The sequence below is a fragment of the Vombatus ursinus genome, unplaced genomic scaffold (genome assembly GCF_900497805.2).
Source record: "Vombatus ursinus unplaced genomic scaffold, bare-nosed wombat genome assembly UNPS02014841.1, whole genome shotgun sequence".
Lineage (NCBI taxonomy): Eukaryota > Metazoa > Chordata > Mammalia > Diprotodontia > Vombatidae > Vombatus > Vombatus ursinus.
Genome location: NW_020954619.1, coordinates 27,952,306 through 27,971,968, shown reverse-complemented (window position 1 = coordinate 27,971,968; position 19,663 = coordinate 27,952,306). Strand labels below are relative to the sequence as shown.

The 19,663-nt window shown below is 33.7% G+C and overlaps 1 protein-coding gene across 1 annotated transcript in view; it reads right to left on the bottom strand.

The window, feature by feature from the left end:
* Nucleotides 1–19,663, bottom strand: part of CSMD1 (CUB and Sushi multiple domains 1) — a 2,488,924-nt gene that overhangs the window by 243,467 nt on the left and 2,225,794 nt on the right. The window contains exons 46-48 of the mRNA XM_027840340.1: nucleotides 17,586–17,699; nucleotides 10,795–10,983; nucleotides 2,932–3,078 (exon numbers count right to left, since the gene is read on the bottom strand). Coding sequence (XP_027696141.1) covers nucleotides 2,932–3,078; nucleotides 10,795–10,983; nucleotides 17,586–17,699 — 450 coding nt within the window. The remainder of the gene's footprint in view (nucleotides 1–2,931; nucleotides 3,079–10,794; nucleotides 10,984–17,585; nucleotides 17,700–19,663) is intronic.

Below are 19,663 nucleotides of genomic sequence, written 5' to 3'. Positions count from 1 at the left end.
ATTATGTTCCATGACCTCCAATAATCCTTTAATGTTGCAGCTGTCAAGTCCTGTGTAATCCTGATTGTGACTCCCTGATATTTGAATTGCTTCTTTGTGGACACTTGCAATATTTTTTCCTTGATCTGACAGTTCTGAAATTTGGCTCTAATGGTGCTTGCAGTTTTTATTTTGGGATCTCTTTGCTGAGGTGGTCGGTGGATTCTTTCAATGCCTATTTTGCCCTTTGGTTCCAGGACATCAGGGAAGTTTAGGAAAAAAAAATAATTTGATTGGACCTTACTTAAAAACAGACAAGCAAACAAAACTGATTACAGATGGGGAGGGTGCATACACAATGGTATAAGGCAAGATTATATAGAAAAATGGGAAATAGGCTGATTTGACTGTACTGCAGATTATTTGAAGGCAAGTAGTATGAAATAAGTATAGAAAGGGAGTTAAAGTCAAATTGTGGAGGGCTCTGAATTCTAGGATAGCTCAGGATTTATTTTGTTTGGTATGTAATGGGGAGTCACTGAAAAGTCCCACCTCTGTCACTGTGATTCTTCCTAAGTCACTTAATGTCTCAGTGTTCCAGGCAACTCTCTTAGACTGAATCACAGTGAAGATATCAATTTGCATTAGTAGAGGGAGTTTCCTTACTCAAGAACTCACTCCACCTTAAATCACAGGTTCAGCCCTATTTCTAGCTAATGGAATGGAATATATATTTATTAACTGCCTATTATGTGCCAGACATTTGCTAAACATTTTTACAAATATTACTTCATTTAATTATATGCATATAGATGTGTGAATATATACACATATGCATACGTATATGCAAAGCAAATATCATATGGATGCAAAGTATAGATGTTTATGAATACACAGAAATATATGCAACTATTTTTCAACACACAATTACCTAATTATGTATTTTACCATTGCCTAAATCTCATCTTAATGGATTTATAATGAAGGGAAATTTGCTCAAGCTTCATTCTGGCAAACTGGTTGACTGGCCAATTTAAAGCGGGAAAGAAAGATTAGGAAAACTTCATTAAGTTTACTTAGGAGAAAACCTGCTGACTTAATAACAATTGTCAGGGCATCAATAGTCTTTTCAAAAACCTGGTGTTTTTCCTTTTTGTGTCCTGGACCACACACAGAAAGACTCAAACCTTGTTATTGACTGAGGCTAATATATTCAGTTCCCCCTTGCTAATGTGGGCTGCCTTTAATTACAGGTGAAGCAAGCTTTACCAACAAGTGAAGGAAACCTACCCTTTTAAGACCCACTGTCCTCTCAAGAATAGGAAATGTGACCTAAAGGGGAGATTTTTGAGACAAGTTTCCAGAGTCATACATTATTGCTCAGGTTTTAGATCTCGCTGCTGTGCCTCAAACATCAAAATGTGGCCTCTTTCCCTGGTAAGAAGAACAGCTAGGACAATACAATTGTCTCGAGTACAGGTCAGATCTCATTGAGAGCAGCACATAGGGGTATAATCTGTCACAAATGTATTGACCAAGCTAATTAACATGTACAACAACAGACAAAGGATGGATGAAATGATTCCCAGGCTGCACAGCAGGAGGTTAGCCTTTTTTCATATTGCTCCATGCTCTGAGGGTTTAAGGAGGTATTCTTTAGTCAGGAAAGCTTAAGGAGATGAACTTTGTATGCATGCAACTTAAATATTAAAGGAGTAAAAAGTGCTTAAATATTTTTACACTAAAAAAGAAAAATAAATGAAATTTGTTAATAGCAAGGCATTAGCTCTTAAGAGAATAAACTACAAAATCATGCATTCTCCCTAATAGCAGCGTGATGTAGTGGAAAGAATTCTGACTGGGAGTGGAGAGACCTGGGATCAAATTCTGAGTCTGTGTAACCATGGGCAAGTTTTTAACCTTTTAGATTCTTACTTTCTTCTTCTGTAAAATGATATGAAAATATCAATAATAAAGACTGACTTTCCATAGAACTTTAGGTACATTATTTCATTTGATCATTATGAAAAGTCTTTTGATGTACAAATTATTCCCATTTTAGAGATAAGGAAACTAAGTTTCAAAGAGGTTAAGTGACTTTACCTTGTGAGAGAATTTGGTGGTCCAGTGAATATAGGGTCAGATTTAGAGTCAGGAAGACTTGAGTTCAAATCCTTCCCCAGATACTTACTAGCTGTGTGACTCTGATAAAGTCATTTAACCTCTCTCAGTCTCAGTTTCTTCATCTGAAAAATGGGGATGATAACAGCACCTACTTCACAGAATTATTGAAGAAACATAAGTACTCTGCAAACTTTAAAGTGTAATATATTTGTTATATATTATTATCCACCTCCTCCTCTTCCTTGTCATCAAATCAACATCATTATCATTTTGTGATCATACAAAGATTTTTCTGATTCCTGGTCCAGCTAATCTTTCTGTTATATTAGACTATAGTGTCTCTGCAATATCTACTTCAGAGGGTTGTTGTAAAGCTCAAGAAGGTATGGATCATATAAAGTAGTGTGCAGATTTTTAAAAAAAGGTATTAGCCAAAAAAAAAAAACAAACAGTACACACACATAAGTAGTTCCCTCAACTTTTCCCCCCATAGTGTATGAACCTCTACTTTCCCATGATAATTTCCCATTCTTTTCAGAATATTTTAAAAAATTTTCATATTTTACTTTTTATGAGACTTGAATTTAAAAAAAATATAGTTCTTAAAATGATAACATTTTAAAAAATAAAATTAAAAAGAACAGTTTCTGTGCTGCTAATATACTTTCTAGGAAACAAAATTATCCTTAAAAACTTACCAGGCCATTTCTATGGAAGTGATAATATTTACCTTCAAAACTTAGGGTTAAGGTTAAGTAGATGAAACCATTTAAAATCTTATGTTAGAAAGATTTTTCATAAAATGAATTTGAAATAGCATTCACTAACCTGAGTAACGGATTTTGAATCCTTTCTTACTAGTTGCATGATCAGTTGACCAGCGAAAATATAATTGATGACTCTTGCTTGTATAATTTGATTGTTCAGTGTGATTTCCACTTAAAAGTACCAACAAAGGACTTTGCCCAGAAGAACCTAGTTAAAAAGAGATTAAGTATGCATTGATCAGGCAATCAGCAAACATTTATAAAGTGCCTCCAAAACACAGAAAACTGTTGTAGGTAGTGGGAAGAATTAGAAAGATCTTTGTCCTTACCTTCATGGACCTTATACTCTATTGAAAAAATTTTTTAAATCAATAGAGATAATACAATGTATTCCTTACTGGAGTGAGTGGCAATTAAGGTAAGTTTTAAAGGACAGACAACAATTCATCAAAGGAAAGAGAGGTTAGGCATTTCAGGCACAGGATAGTGAGTAAGGGCATAAGTGTGAGACAGCAGAAGCTCCCTGCTGATGAAATCACAGGTTCTTTAAAAAGTGAAGTGCATGTAATATAGAAACAAAGATACACAGATAAATATATTACCGGTACTATTTTAAAGGACTTTTCAATCAAGCAGAGTGGAAGGATGGAGAGTTGTGTACACAAATAGCTACATGCCAAGGAGGGTATGATAGCTAAACCCATAGGAGAGGTCAAGATAAAGTACTATGGACCATGATGGAGCCACAATATACTTTTTAAAAACACAATGTACTGGGAAGTTCATAAGCATAAAGTGTCAGATTTTAAAGAGTAATTTTGATACCAGGATATGGAAATTCAATTTCTGACCCAGAATTACACAAAGTTGGACAGGAGAGGGTAATAGGTCTTGATAGGTCATAGGAGGGCTAGATGAAAGAAGTGAGGATTATCAACCTGAAGAAGAGATGATTTGACAGGAGAATGAAGGGGTAGAGATAAGAGGACATACAATATTCAAGTCAATGGTAAGAAGGATTAGACTTAGTCTGTTTGGCCCCAGAGTTCAGAACTAGGAACAATGGGCAGAAGTCACAAAGAAGCAGGTTTAAACTTGTGTAAGAAAAAACTTCCTAAAAATTATACATATCCAGAAGTAGAATGTGCTGCCCCTAGAAAAAGGTGGGTTTCTCCTCATGGGAGTTCTCGAAGCAATGGCTAGATGATCACTTGTCAGGTTTATTATAGCTGGGATTCTGGGTCAAGTACAGATCAGGTTGGCACAGAAACCTCTAAAATGCCTTTCAAATCAGAATTCCTAGAATTCTGGTAATTTTTTACTCCACAAAAAGAGCTATTGAAATTTCCACAGAGGCAAATCTAGACAAGTAGCATGGTAATGCTAAAGAATGAGAACTATGGAAAAGCTAGAAAATACTGGATTTATACCAATAATATCATATATATTTTCCATTTTCCCATGAATCATTCAAGTTACAATATGCTAAAAATTATATTAAAATTTGTTTATCTAATAGTTGGACCATATGGTAGACCAATAATATCTCTTGTCTGATTGAAGTTTAAAGTTAATACATCTGAAGTGTCATTCAAGCAACTGAAGGACTAAAAAAGAGCCTTTGTCCTGAACTTGACATTTGTTACCATATAAAATTCACTTTACAAAAAGTACAGGCACACACACAAAAACCTGACCTCACATTAAAGAAGGATTTCTTAGCATAAGGATACTTCTCAACAGATACCATCTTTCATTCAGTTTTATGCTCCTTACATTAAAATCACAAGGCTATGTAATGAAAAATGAGAGATTTCATAGATAGATAAAGAGATAGAAGTATGTATATATATACACATATATATGTAATGTGCACATATATGATATACATATTTGTTTGCAAATGTATAATTTAATATTTGTATCTTCCCTAGGACCAACCGGAGGACTCTGAAATAGTAGGTAATTTAATAAATATGCAAGTTTTTAATGTAACTTTCTTTGTATGTTCTGTTGATACAGGCATGATGTTCATCTTGTTGCTATAAAAGTACAGCAATGACATATAAGAAAAATTACAGTACAACATACAGTATATTTTTTAAAAGTTTGATATTGGACAAAATACCAATCTACCATGAGAATATAATCTAATTAATTCTGTTATAATTCAAGGTGACAGATCAGATAATTCTCACCTGATATGTGAGCAATGCAAATAATTTTATAAATGGATGACATCTCACAAAGTGAAATTGTATTAACAAAGAATTTTATATCATATACATGTATATATATATATACACACATATAAAATCATTTTAATATCTGTCTACCACATGCTAGAGATTGATAGATATTCACTATTGGGCTATTTCCTTTCTAAAGACTAAGTTCTCATCAATATTACATAATTATTTCACCATTTATTCACAAAATGTATTTAAACATAAATAATCCTATTGAGCTCTGCTGTCTTTGGAGAGAAATGTTTCTTCTACCTGATCATTTATTAGTTGTTCTGCAAAATAATAGTATAATGATCATTGCTTCATGTTGTGCTTTCTATACAACCATTCGGGCTATTGTGGCAGTTCAAATTCAGTAATTTAGTCTGATTCAAATATTACATACTTGGATATATACACATATGTGTTTGCATGTGTGTGTATTTATCCTTATATAAGTGCATTTATATAAATATGAATGCCTAGCATTTAGGCAGTGTTGTCTAGTGGATAAGAAAGTTGATCTCAAAACTAGGATGTCCTAAGTTCAAATCCCACCTCTGATATATGACTCTGGGCAAGTAGGTCACTTAACTTAGAAATCTAGGCAGTTCTCTCAAATTATCAGTTTTAACAAAGGCATCATATAGCATCAAGAGAGGGAATTTCCTGCACAATGCTGTGCACTATACCAATGAAATCACAAGTTCAGTCTTTCTTTCTATGCTTGACATACAAGAGTAACTTATAAATACTTATTACACACATGCATGCACTGTGTTCAAGGTTACAGGTACAGTTGTCAGGAAAGCACTATGTAAACTTTAAAGGGCTTTATAAATGTGAGGCACATACTAAGCCTTTGATTAAATGTTTGTTGATTGAGTATTTGACTATCATATAAACACATAATTCTATATGGAAACAATTTAAGTCAATTGTTTGGATGAAATCATAGGTCTGGGTAAAATGACAGGTTGACATGATTAATTAAAAAAATAACTGAACTGGCTACTTGTTTACTTTAACTGATCAAATCAATTAAAATATTTAAATTTATTGTGAGACCCAGAAGTATGCCTTGAATTATTACAGAATTAATTATATTCAGTGTTTTGAAACACTATTCAATTCTCAAAAGTCACAAAGAAATAGATTTAGGCTAAATGTAAAAAAAAAAGATCATCTAATCATTTGAATTATCATATGCCATTTTCCTCCCCTCCACTCCTCCTGTGGAATAGGACTGCCTCAGGAGATGTTGGGTTTTCCATCATGAAAGGTCTTTAAATTGTGGCTGGTTTCTCTTCAACTCTGAGACTCTGATCATGTGATGTAATCTATCTCAGCAGTGGGGAACCTGCAGCCTTAAAGCCACATGTGGCCTTCTAGGTCCTTAAGTGCAGCCTTTTGACTGAATCCAAATTTTACAGAACAAATCCTTTTATTTTTATTAATACATTTTTGTTCACCTTTTATATTTTTATTTTATTTTTAAAATGAATGTATTTAAGATCCCAAAGAATAAAATGTTTCATTGAAATAATCATCCCAGATTGACCAACATAATTAGAACATTAGCAAGCCATAAGGACTAAACTGATAGCTGCTATGCTCATTATTTAGTTCTAACTTCCCCTAGCCTGACTGGCACCACTGCCACATGAGGCTGGTTGGTGTGAGTTTATGGGCATCAAATATGCCAGTCTGCTATCAGCTTCTGATAGCAGTTCACTGTGTTTCTGTTGGAAGTGGAATTTGTAAATAGTTGCACAGCTCAACAATATTTTTTTAATTCTGTCAGTTCAATGGGTTATTGCCCATAATGTCAAAGAAGACCAAGAGAACACCGAAGGAAGCAAGATTTTTTTAATGAGAATTGGAAGTCACAATATTATCTTGTTTCTGCTAAAGATAAGATGATTTGGTTGCTTTGTGATATTGCAATATCAACATTAAAGAAATTCAATGCTCATCAGCATTATAACACTCATAAGGACCACAAATATTTTAAATTAGAGGGAGAGTTGCAAAAAGTTGTATGACATAAACTAAAAGATGAAAAGCAAAGACAATTCTTTCTTTCTTTCTTTTTTTTTTTTTTTTTTTGCTTTTTAGTGAGGCAATTGGGGTTAAGTGACTTGCCCGGGGTCACATAGCTAGTAAGCGTCAAGTGTCTGAGGCCAGATTTGAATGCAGGTCCTCCTGATTTAAAGGCCAGAGCTCTATCCACTGTGCCACCTAGCTGCCCTGACAATTCTTTCAAGCAGCAATAAGACCTGAAAATAATTCCACTAAAGCAAATTATAAAGTAGCTTACATACTCAGGGGAAAAGTGAAGCCATTCAGTGATATAAAAATTGTGAAAGAATGCATTGTTGAAGTTGTATGCTTAGGCCCCGATACTGTTTCAAAGTACAAACAATTGCCTCTTTCAAGGAGGACCATAACTGACCAGCAACATGAATTAGCCTTCAACTTAACAGAATAACTTCATGCAATACTTCAAAAGGAAAATACATATTATCTAATCACTTTGGATGAATCAACTGATACTACTGACTCAGTGCAGGGTTTTTTTTTTAATTTATTTATTTTTAGTTTTCAATATTCACTTCCATAAGATTTTGAGTTTTAAATTTTCTCCCCTTCCCATTTCTCTCCCCCCCCAACCCTGAGATGGTGCACAATCGGATATAGGCTCTACATATATATTCATGTTAAGCATATTTTCCCATTAGTGAGGATATAAAGAACAATTAGAACTAATGAGAGGAACCATGAGAATAAAGCAATAAAACAAAACAACAAAGGCAAAGGAGAGCAAATAGTATGCTTCCATCTGCATTCAGACTCCATATTTCTTTCTCTGGGTGTGAATCAGTGTAGATTTTTATACTTCATTCAGGTCATAACAGAAACTTTTCTTTGCTATGAAGAGTTACTCACTTTGGGCACTCTTATGGACAGAACACAAGGAACAGATATCTTCGAAAATTTTTAGGATAAATGTTGTGAAGTTAGACTAAATTTGGTAAATTTAGTTAGTGTAAGTACACATGGTGTACCTTCCATGACAGGAAAACATGAAGGGTTTATTGCACAGATAAAAAAAAAAAAAGTAGTAACAGATCCAGATTCTCTCATTTCATTGTATCTTGCATCAAGAAAAACTCTATGCTAAAGCTATTATTTTAAGTGACACTTTGCAACAAGTTATAAGTATCATTAACTATATTTGTGCAAATGCAACACAGTAACATCAGTTTTGTAACATGCTAAAGTTGAATGATGAGGTATTCATTTTAAAAGAGTGTTGGCTATCTCAGGGAAAGGGGTTAGCCAATATTTTATCTCAGTGAGAACAGATAGTTTAATTTTATGAAAACTAGAATCAGCAATGTGAATTACTGAAAGATTTCTATAGGAATGTTAAGTCTATAGATGATAAGTGGCAAAAAATATCCAAGCATTTAAAAAAAACCTATCTTTTTTCAAAATATTTCTTCAAAAGGAAATTTCAGATGAACATTTTCCTCAGTTAGCAAAGATGAGCAGAATGATATATGTGAATCATCTGAAGAATATGCAGCTGTTATAGACCTATTAATTGGAGAATACAATGAAAGGTTCACTGACTTTGAGAATCATGACATCACTCTCAAATTAGCATTTCATCCTCACCTAGTTGACATGCACCTATGTATTACCCACAAAGCCCGACAGCAAGAGATAGAAAGAGAAATTCCATTTAAAGTTACTGTAGACATTATAAAAATATTTAGGAGTCTACCTGCTGAAACAAACCCAGGAACTATATGAACACAATTACAAAACACTTTTCACACAAAGAAAGTCAGATCTAAATAACTGGAAAAACATTACTTACTCATGTACAGGCCAAGCTAATATAATAAAAATGACAATTCTACCTAAGTTAATTTACTTATTCAGTGCCATACCAATCAAACTACCAAAAAATTATTTTATAGAGCTAGAAAAAAATAATAACAAGATTCCTTTGGAAAAACAAAAGGTCCAGAATATCAAGGGAACTAATGAAAAGAAATGCAAGGGAAGGGGGCCTAGTCATTCCAGATCTCACATTGTATTACAAAGCAGCAATCATCAAAACTGCTTGGTACTGGCTAAGAAACAGAGTGGTGGATCAGTGCAATAGGTTAAGTATGCAAGACATAGTAGTCAATGACTATAGTAATCAATTATTTGATAAACTCAAAGACCCCAGTTTCTGGGATAAGAACTCACTATTTGACACAAAATTCTAGGAAAACTGGAAGAGTATGGCAAAAAGTAGGCATAGAACAAAATCTCATATCATATACCAAAATAAAGTCAAAATGGGTTCATGATTTAGATACAAAGGCTGATACTGTAAACAAACTGGGAAAGCAAGGAATAGTTTACCTATCAGATTTAAGGAGAACAGAAGGATTCATGACCAAACAGGAGATAGAAAACATTACAAAATTCAAAATGGATAACTTTGACTATATCAAATTGAAAAGTTTTTGCACAAACAAAGCCAATGCAACCAAGATTAGAAGGAAAGTAGAAAATTAGGAAAGAATTTTACAACCAGTGTCTCTGATAAGGGCCTCATTTCTAAAATACACATAGAGAATTAAGTCAAATTTATAAGAATACAAGTCATTCCCTAATTGATAAATGGTCAAAGGATATGAACAGGCAGTTCTCAGATGAAGAAATTCAAGCCATCTATAGTCATATGAAAAAATGCTCTAAATCATTATTGATTAGAGCAATGCAAATCAAAATAGCTCTGAGGTACCACATCACACTTATCAGATTGGCCAATATGACAAAACAGGAAAATGATAAATGTTGGAGATGATATGGGAAAATTAGAACACTAATGCATTGTCAATGGAATTCTGAACTGATCCAACAATTTTGGAGAGCAATTTGGAACTATGTCCAAAGGGCTATAAAAATGTGCATACCCTTTGACCCAGCAATAGCACTTCTAGGGCTGTATTCCAAAGAGATAATACAAATGGGAAAAGGACCCACACGTACAAAAATATTTATAGCAGCTCTTTTCGTGGTGGCAAAGAACTGGAAATTGAGACAATGCCCATCAATGGGGGATGGCTGAACAAGTTGTGGTATGTGAATGTAATGGAATACTATTGCACTATAAGAAATGATGAGCAGGCAGACTTCAGAAAAACCTGGAAAGACTTGTACAATCTGATGCTGAGTGAAGTAAGCAGAAGCAGGAGAATGTTGTACACAGTAACAGTCATGTTGTTCAATGACTAACATTGATAGACTTAGCCTTTCTCAGTATTGCAAGGATCTAAGACACTTCCAAAGGCCTCATGATGGAAAATGCTATCCACATCCAAAGAAAGAACCATGGCATTTGAATGCAGATGGTAGCATACTATTTGCTATTCTTTTTCTTCTGTTGTGTTTTGTTTCTTTTTTCTGTTGGTTCCTCCCATTGGTTCTAATTCTTACTTAGAACATCACTAATGTGAAAAGATGTTTAATAGGAATGTATATGTATAGCTTTTATCAGATTGCATGCCATCTTGGGGAGGAAGGTGGGGTGGGAGAGGGAGAAAAATGTAAAACTCAAAAGCTTATGGAAGCAATTGTTGATAAATCTAAATAAATAAAAAAAAGAACGTTAAAGGATTTCTTACCATCAAATATTTCCAGCACATCAAACTGCTTCTCACTCTGGAATGTTTCCACAAAGATAGTGATGTTATAGCCTACTTCCACTTTAATGGTCCAGGAGCAAGTTTGGGAGTTAAAGTAGTTGCCTGGATATCCTGGACTCAGAATCACTCCAGATGACTCAGTGCGGACTTCATTTGCTGGGCATTGAGCTAAAGAAAAAAAGACAAATATATTGTGTCCCTTCCCAAAGAATCTGAAGCTGAAAATCCAATGAATTAGAATCCCTTAAGGGGAAAAATGCTCAAGAAATCTGTTCTGATTCATCAACTCAGTAAAATACATCACTGCACATTTGTTGAGGGAAATTATCTGTTGATGGATGGTTTTGCTCATTCATGTAGTTTTCTCTATCATACCCTTACTTAACTTTCTATCTAAGAGGTGCTATGGAAAGACAGCAGCCCTAAAGTTCAGGGAACTGGTTCCAGTTCCTGTCTCTGGCTTTTACTAGCTATCTGACCTTGAGGAAGTCAATTAAATCTCTTAGAGCCTCAGCCTCCTCATAAGTGGATGATAGTCTTATTACCTACTTCACAAGATTGTTGTGAAGAACTTATGTCTTAAACTTTAGATCAATATAGACATGTAAGTTATTATAATTTATTTAAGAGAAATGAGTTACACTCAGTGAAGTACTATTCAGAAAGGATGACCTATCAAGAAATAGAAATCAGGATATGTAGCAAGTAATGTAAAAACAATCCAAATAATTTCCAAATATCAGGCCACAGAACAAAATTTTAAGGAAGGAACATTAACACTGAGGGAGAGAAAAATGCCATAGTGAAAGACAGTGAGCTTGGATACTGCATCTCTGCTATCTCTCTTCATTTGTAAACATAGAAGGAAAGGTTGAAATAGATGCTTTTTAATGTTTCTTTCAATATTCACTAGCTAATCATATGTGTGTATATGTATACACACATATATACATATATATTCCATATTTATATAAAGATATCGATTTAGATGAATATATATACATATGTATGTATATATATATATAATATCATAAATATAGAAAGAGAGAGAGACAGAGACAGAAGATTACAGATGGGCGCACCTGAGATTTCATTGATATAAGAAACTCCCAAAGAGGAAACATCCTTAATTAGTGTATATTGGTACCTAGTTTGCAATTTACAATTTTAAGAAGTTACCTGAGGCACTGAGAAGTTAGCTGATTTGAACAGTATCCCACAATCAGGGGCATGACTAGAACCAATGTATTTTTATCTTAGAAGGTCTTTCTCTATCCACTATGCCCATGGATACAGAAATATACCATTCTACCATATAAAATAAAACATAAATTTACTATATATCAGGGTTCCTATTTATAACTATAGAACAGTGAAAACTGGACTCCTGGGAATGCCTCTTACCCTGGACATGTTGGAATATGGGAGTCAGTTGTAACCGGGAAAATTAGGTGGTAATGGGAGGGAAAATTAGATAGTAATAGTATTTCTCATAGTACTTATCCCATATTTCGGTGAATGAAGCAGAAATTCAGTTACATTTAGCAATCATTTTAGCAAGTTCTGATTATGAGCAAACTAATTTTAAGCACTAGAGATTATAAAGACAAAGATAAATAATAGTTCCCCCATCCATTTCAATACATTTTTCTTGAAGCCATAATAACTATGATCAATACAACAACCATTCACGATTCTAAAGGACCAATGATAAAACATACTATCCATTACAGAGAGGTGATAGATTTGGTGTACAGAATGAGATTTATTTTTTATACAGTTATTAAGGAAATTTGTTTAGCTTGACTGTATATTTGTTACAAGAGATTTGTTTTTTTCTTTTCTTTTTTTATTTCTATTAGAGTACAAGGTAGGAGTGAGAGAAAACAGATTTCTGTTATTTTATTTTTTAGTAGAGAAGTAGGAGGTTGCTATAGTTTTGAAATATTTCAGTAACTCAGATGAGATCACTGAATTATTACTTTACTTAACTGTCTTACTTTGTTACAAAAAACCTTTTATGAAATGGAAGTAATCTACAAATGTGATATAAAAATAAAACATCTTTTAAAAATTGTCACAAAGAAAATTCATCCCTGATGTCATCATTTCCTGGTTCTGATTTTTCAAGGGAAGTAGACCTTCTCTGGCTTTTTGAAGTCCCAATTCTCCCTCCCTGTCCTCAACACATAGTATACCTAGAAAAAATGAATACTTAACGTATTATACAGAAGTTCAACCATTTCTTCTCTATGGTGAGGGAATATCATTTAAATGTTTTGAAATACTGAGTAGTTCATGGTAAATTATATTACAATAATAGAAAAAGGAGATAGATTGTGTTTTTGTACACTGTTTCAATAATGCTCAAGATCATGCCATAATTTTCAGGAAAGCACAACAATACCATCATTGTCATCATCATTATCATCATCATTTATATAGAGCTACCTAGCTTCCTTGAAGAATTATATTTTTAATGCAGATAATTACTTTTTCCTATTTTGTTGTATAAAAATTAAACAACAGAACAAAAATAATATGTACATATGAACCATGAAAAAGAGCCTCAAACTAAATAAGCCCTCCTAATTCCTATATTTACTCTTCAATTTTAAATTTAAAAAAATCCCTCAGCAATCTTTTATTTATAGAACAATTCAGTGAAAGGTACCACTGTTACTAGTGACAGTTCATAAATACATAGAAGAGTCCCTGAAATATTCATGTTGTAATATTGATTTAATTTAATCAGAATGTCCCAGAAGATTTATTACAGCTCTTCTTTAATGAGAGAGGTAGATTTATTTGCCCAAAGGATAAAAATCTTATCTATAGAAGTTATCTCATATTAGTTAATTATGTTTCCTTTGGAAGACATTATAATATAAAGATTTTAAGATAGGGTCATTTTTTTCCCTCAAACAAATGAACATAAATCTATGCAATATATTTTTGACATTGAAAGTATAATTTAAATTAAAATAAAATTCAAACTGAGAAACAAATCTTAAGATGTAGAAAATGAAGTTGATGTAAGATAGAAGACTAATAATTTGAAATATCCCTTAAATATTTATTTATCATGGAAAGGTTTGCATATCAATTGCAAATCACTTGCAAATCAATTGCAAGTAATACTAAAAGAGAGATAATTTTGACTAATTATTCATAGAAGGTAGTTTCATAGTTAAAAGGTTTTTTATGATTCAGTGGTCAGCAAATCCATATTTTTTATTTGAATGTATTATGTCCTTTAATACGTGAAAATACTGTCGATATTTTGCTATATTAAAAATACATGTAATCAATGTATGTATTTAAATCTTTCTATAGAGTGTGTAGATGAGCATGTCTGCTGATTCAACCATAGCTGAGTTTTGGGGAAATATTGTTACAGCCTCTCCAGGCCTGCATTGGTGTCAGGGTAAAGAATCAGTCCCAATAAAAATATGATTTTGGGATATCTGAATTGCACATCTGCCTTATCACTACCACAATTGGGCAGGGTGCTCATCATTAGTAGGTGGCATTCTTTGGGAGATGCCAGCAACATTAATTGCTGAAACTATCAACCTCAGTGTATATGTCCATGTAGAGATTGTGATCTTCTAGTACTACAGTTGAATACAACCAAAACTGGAATTCTGTGGCTCCCTGGGAAGAAGGAATTTATTATCAATTTCTAATGCAATAGCTGGGAAATGTCATATTTCAATATATTTGAAAATCCATTCCTATGGAAAGAAGTACAATGAAGTCAAATTATAAGAAGAATCTTAATTTAACAAAAAGAAGAGGATGAATGAGATAAAAATATAAATGCAACTTAAATTGTTGTACTATTATATTATACTGCCTCTTTCCATTTTTTCCCACATATTAACAGTCAAAAATGAATTTGGAAATTTCCCCCGTTGAATAGCAATGTTTTTTTGTGATTCATTTTGCTTCTCTTGTTCCTTTCATATCTGCTTGATTCCTTCATGTTCATTCCTATATACTGTTGCCAAGAGTAACGCCCACTTACAGTGGAAGCTTTGAAGTGATGGCAGGCTTTCCCACAGCTGAGTTGTTGGGTTTTTGTGTTTTCTTTTTCCCTTGAACAGCAATCACACATTCAAAAATAAATAGCATCTCCACAAGGGACTCTCGGAAACCTCCCTCCTTCTCCCGTCACCCCACTGCAGGGATGCATCTGCTTGTAGTTCCTGTCAAAAACACCTTCTAAAGGAGCTTGCCACTCTTAATTTGATCCTTTCCTGTTCTGAGTCATTGCACCTCCACACAATATTATTTAGTAATATTGACATCCAAAAGGAAAATAAAGCATGAAGCTTCAAACTCAAAGAATATGATTTCCTGTACTTTACAGGACTTTCAGAACAGTTGAACATTCACATTTTAAGATTCATGAATAATTGAGATTAATTCTAAGATGGACCTGTACCTATAGGAGAACTGGAAAAGCCCAGTAAACAACTGGGAAAAGCTGTCAACTAGGGCCTCTGGAAGATACATCTTCATCATCTTAAATATATACAAAAATTACCATCAGCCTTGGTCATTTTCCTGGGCCTCTCTCTAGTGCTTTCTTGAAGAGCTCAGGCCAGCTAGTTGCCAAATCTCTTTTATGTGCACTTCAAATTCCCATTTCTTTTTTTCCCCTCTAGTTATTTATTCTTCAACTGAAATAGTGGAGAGTTAGTTTGTTCCCACAATATTCATCTAAAAGCTCTGAGTTGTGAATTCAGTCCTAAGACATAGACGTGTAGCTGAGTGTTAGAACAAAAGAGAATGACAACCCACTAATATGGCTGATAGCTAAGGTGACTTTGAAGTAATCTGCTCGTCTTTATTCATTAACTTATATATAGAAAAGGTTTCCCCATATAGCACTGGCAAAATGTGATTCCAAGGTTGTCATGGATCATTCTCATTTAAGTCAAAATGAAATATATCTGGGAAAGTCCATCAGTAGGTTAGCAAGCATTTATTAAGTATATACTCTATGACAGGCATTGTGCTAAGTGCTAAGGATACAAGGAAAGTAAAAACAGTCCTTGCCCTCAAGAAGCTTTCATCCAGTGAGGGAGACATGATAAAACGATGTACATACAAGATATATGCACAGTTGATGGAAAGTAATTTGGAGGGGAGGGTAAGAACTATGAGCTAGGGGAAGCAGGAAAGGACACCTATAAAACATTGCATTTGAGCATTACAGAACCAAGACATAGGTGTCCTGTTTAGTTTAAAAGCATATTTTTCTAAGATGCACTAAGACACTGAAATGTGGGGACAAGATGCTTTAGTCCAGAAGAAGTAGACAAATTTGTTATTTATCCCAGAAGCTGTGTTTTGTTTTTGTATTTTGGGTGTGTGTGTAGGGGGGTATATTATACATAATACAAACAACTAGGTAGCTAGGCCTTAAAAAATCCAAAGTGATTGAGAATTGAGAAAAGTAAACTAAATTAAAAATCTTAAAATTAAATATTACTCCAATTCTCACACCATGTAGATTCATAGATTCTAGAGCTTGTAGGGAATTTAGGGGATCATTTGTTTTGGCTTCTCACAATCCCTCAGGAAAACATTACTTCCAGGTGAGGCAGAGAAGTTCACTGACTTTTCCAAGGTTATACAGCTAATTAGCAGCATGAGAGAGGTGGGGGTGAAACACAAGCATAGCTTACAATCTACTAGTGTACTGTTCTTCACAGTACAATAGGATGTAGTTCTTGAGGTGGCTAGGTGGCACAGTTGGCAGAGCCCTATGCCTGGAGTCAGAAAGACCCGAGTTAAAATTTGGCTTCGGATACTTACTGGTTGTTTGAACTTGGGTGGGTCATTTAACTTTTGTCTGTCTCACTTTCCTCATCCATAAAATAAGAATAATAATAGTACTTAGCTCACAGGGTGGTTGTGAGGATAAAATGAAATAATATTCACAAAGCACTTTGCAAAACTCAAAGTGATATATAAAAGCTAGCTATCCTCATCATCATCATTATTATCATTACATCTCATTGTGTCATCTCTTATGAAGGCAACATTTTGGTTTAGTTCAGGGATGGAGGATCTGTGGCCTTGAGGCCACCTATGGCCTTCTAGATCCTTGGGTGAGTCCTTTTGACTTATTCCCAGTTTACAGAATAAATCCTTTTTTTAAGGGGATTTATTCTGTGAAGTTTGGATTCAGTCAATGGGCCACACTTGAGGACCTAGAGGACCACAAGTGGCATCAAGGCCATAGGTTTTCCACCCCTAGTTTATGTTTTATCTACAGTAGTCAACTACCTGTATAAAGAACACATTGGGATTTCTAAGAAAGTTAAAAACAATTGGCCTTTGGACTATATTGCTCACAATACACTTTATGACTGAATATTGCTAAAAGTCTATCAGAATAAACCAGCAGTTAGCCTGGTAAGAAACAATTAAAGAAGTCACTAAACATATGTCCTGATTATATTAGGTGCAGATGCTTAGTCCAGACACCTCTACATATTCTTTAGCCCTTTTCAACTCATTTATTCTCATATTTTTCTTTAAAAAATTCACTGATGGTAAATTCTTGTCCCATGGACCATAAATTGAGATCTTCCTCTATGAGGGAGGGAAGATGAGAAAATTCTCTTAAATAGTGATAGAAGATTAAAGGAAAATATTGCCAAATCTTTAAATCCTACTAGTACCAATGAACATATACAAAGACATCCATATTGAATAGATTTTTTTTTTTTTTTGTGTAGTAAAGAACTTACCTTCACAGGTTGGGGGAGATCCCTCAAATTGCAACTGAGCACTGAGCTTACAGGTCAATATATCAGTTCCTGACAGTGTGTAACCCGGAAGGCACTGGTACTTCACAAAATCCCCTAAAACAATTAATGAAATATTCTTGCAATTTTTTTCTTTATGAAATACACAAAGTGACATGTATGTGTATATATGTACATATACAACTATTTAAAATCAATATATGGACCTTTAAACATCAAGTACCTAATTCTTTTTTTAATAACATGCACACATTTTTAATCTTCCATATCCAAAGAAGATACTATTTTCCATAATTATTAAGTAATGTATTTTCCCTCCAAGAGTGTCAACAAATACCATCCAAATATTTCCCCCTGCCCTACACTGTTACTAATTATGTAAATTTTTCAGACATTTGGATGGTATTGAAGTGTTCACTTTGGTCATATAATTCCATACTAATATCCTTATATGAATCAAAGGCCCAGCTCAAAGGACATCTCCTCCAAGATGTTTTTCTCTGATCCTGCCAATTAGAAATACATATTCTTGCCTTCTATTGAACTCTTGAAGCCCCTTGTTTTGAGCTTCTCATTAATTACTACACTTTCATCATTATTAACCAAAGCAGTGATTTTATTTGGTATAGCAATTGTTTAAGAGGAAGCTCAGAATCTCCCTTTACTAATTCAGATGGTCATACATTGTGCAATTTAGAGCCATAGAAAGCTATATGGGAAAAGTGAGAGGTTAAGTAACTTGTCCAGGGTGACACAGCTAGTATGTGTGAAACGCAGTACTTTAACCCAGGATTTCCTGACTTTCTATCCTCCAAATTATGCTGCCTCTCCTGCTGATTATCATAAACATAATCATTAGGAATGATAATAGTAATAACAATATGTTTCCCTACTAGGCTATGTTTCTTTGAAGCAAGGATTGTTTTTATTATCTTTTGTTTCCCCCTTAGTACCTTATTCAGTACCCTACAGTGTTACTCAATGTTGAATGAATCAATCACTAAACATTTATTAAGTGCCTATTGAGTGTCAGATACTGTGCTCAGCACTGTGAATACAAAAACAAAAATTAAACAATTCCTGCCTTTTAGGAACATACATTCTGTCTGGGTATATATACTTATATATGCAGATATGCATATATACACATATATACATAAATAAATATAAACCAAATATATACAAGGAAAATGTTGAGGAAAAATGTAATTAACAGCTAAAGCGCATGAAAACCTGAACATAAGGTGTCATTTGAGTAGAGTTTTGAAGGAAATGGAATTCTAAAAGGTGGAGGTGCTTTGAGAGTACATTCCAAATATGGAAAACAACCAGTGCAATGGTGTTGGTAAAAGAGTTGGCAAACGTAGTGTCATTTTTGAGAAACATCAAGAAAGTTGAAAGCCAGTTTGGTTGGACCAAAGGAATGTGGGACTGAAATAATAAAATGGAAGACAAGCCTTACCCTGATTGTCATTTTAGAATCATCTGAGCTTAGTGGCTAGGCATACACTCATGACTACCTCATTCATTAGTGACATTAATGAATTAGAGTCCAAATTAAAGACCACAAACTTAGAACTTTAAAATAATGTCAATTAAATATCTTTTAATAATGTCATTCTTTTCAGTGAAGGGTCAGTTTAAAGCTGGTTATAATTTTAACACTGGTTGAGTCATATAGCAAGGAAAGGATAACAGACCATCCAAAGGCTTAGTCTTAGACCTTAAGAAAGGTCTGCAACCCATTGGAGAAGTACTAAGTACAGAGACTATGGAGGAAAATGGAAAGGAATCAAATGTGATGACAAGGTCTGAGTAGGTTCTTGGCACTGATATAGGGGATACTCACAATGATGGAATCATAGAATCACTGAAATGTTGAAGAACTTACTTTTTAAAAGTTTTTTAAAAGTTGCCTCTTTCTCATTATTAAAAACAATCATATTCCAAACAAAAGAATGAAGCAAAAACTTGTCAGAAATATTTTAAAATAATGTACATAAATCATATTGAAAACTTAAAGTATTATATAAATGTTTAATATTATTAAGTAAAAGAGT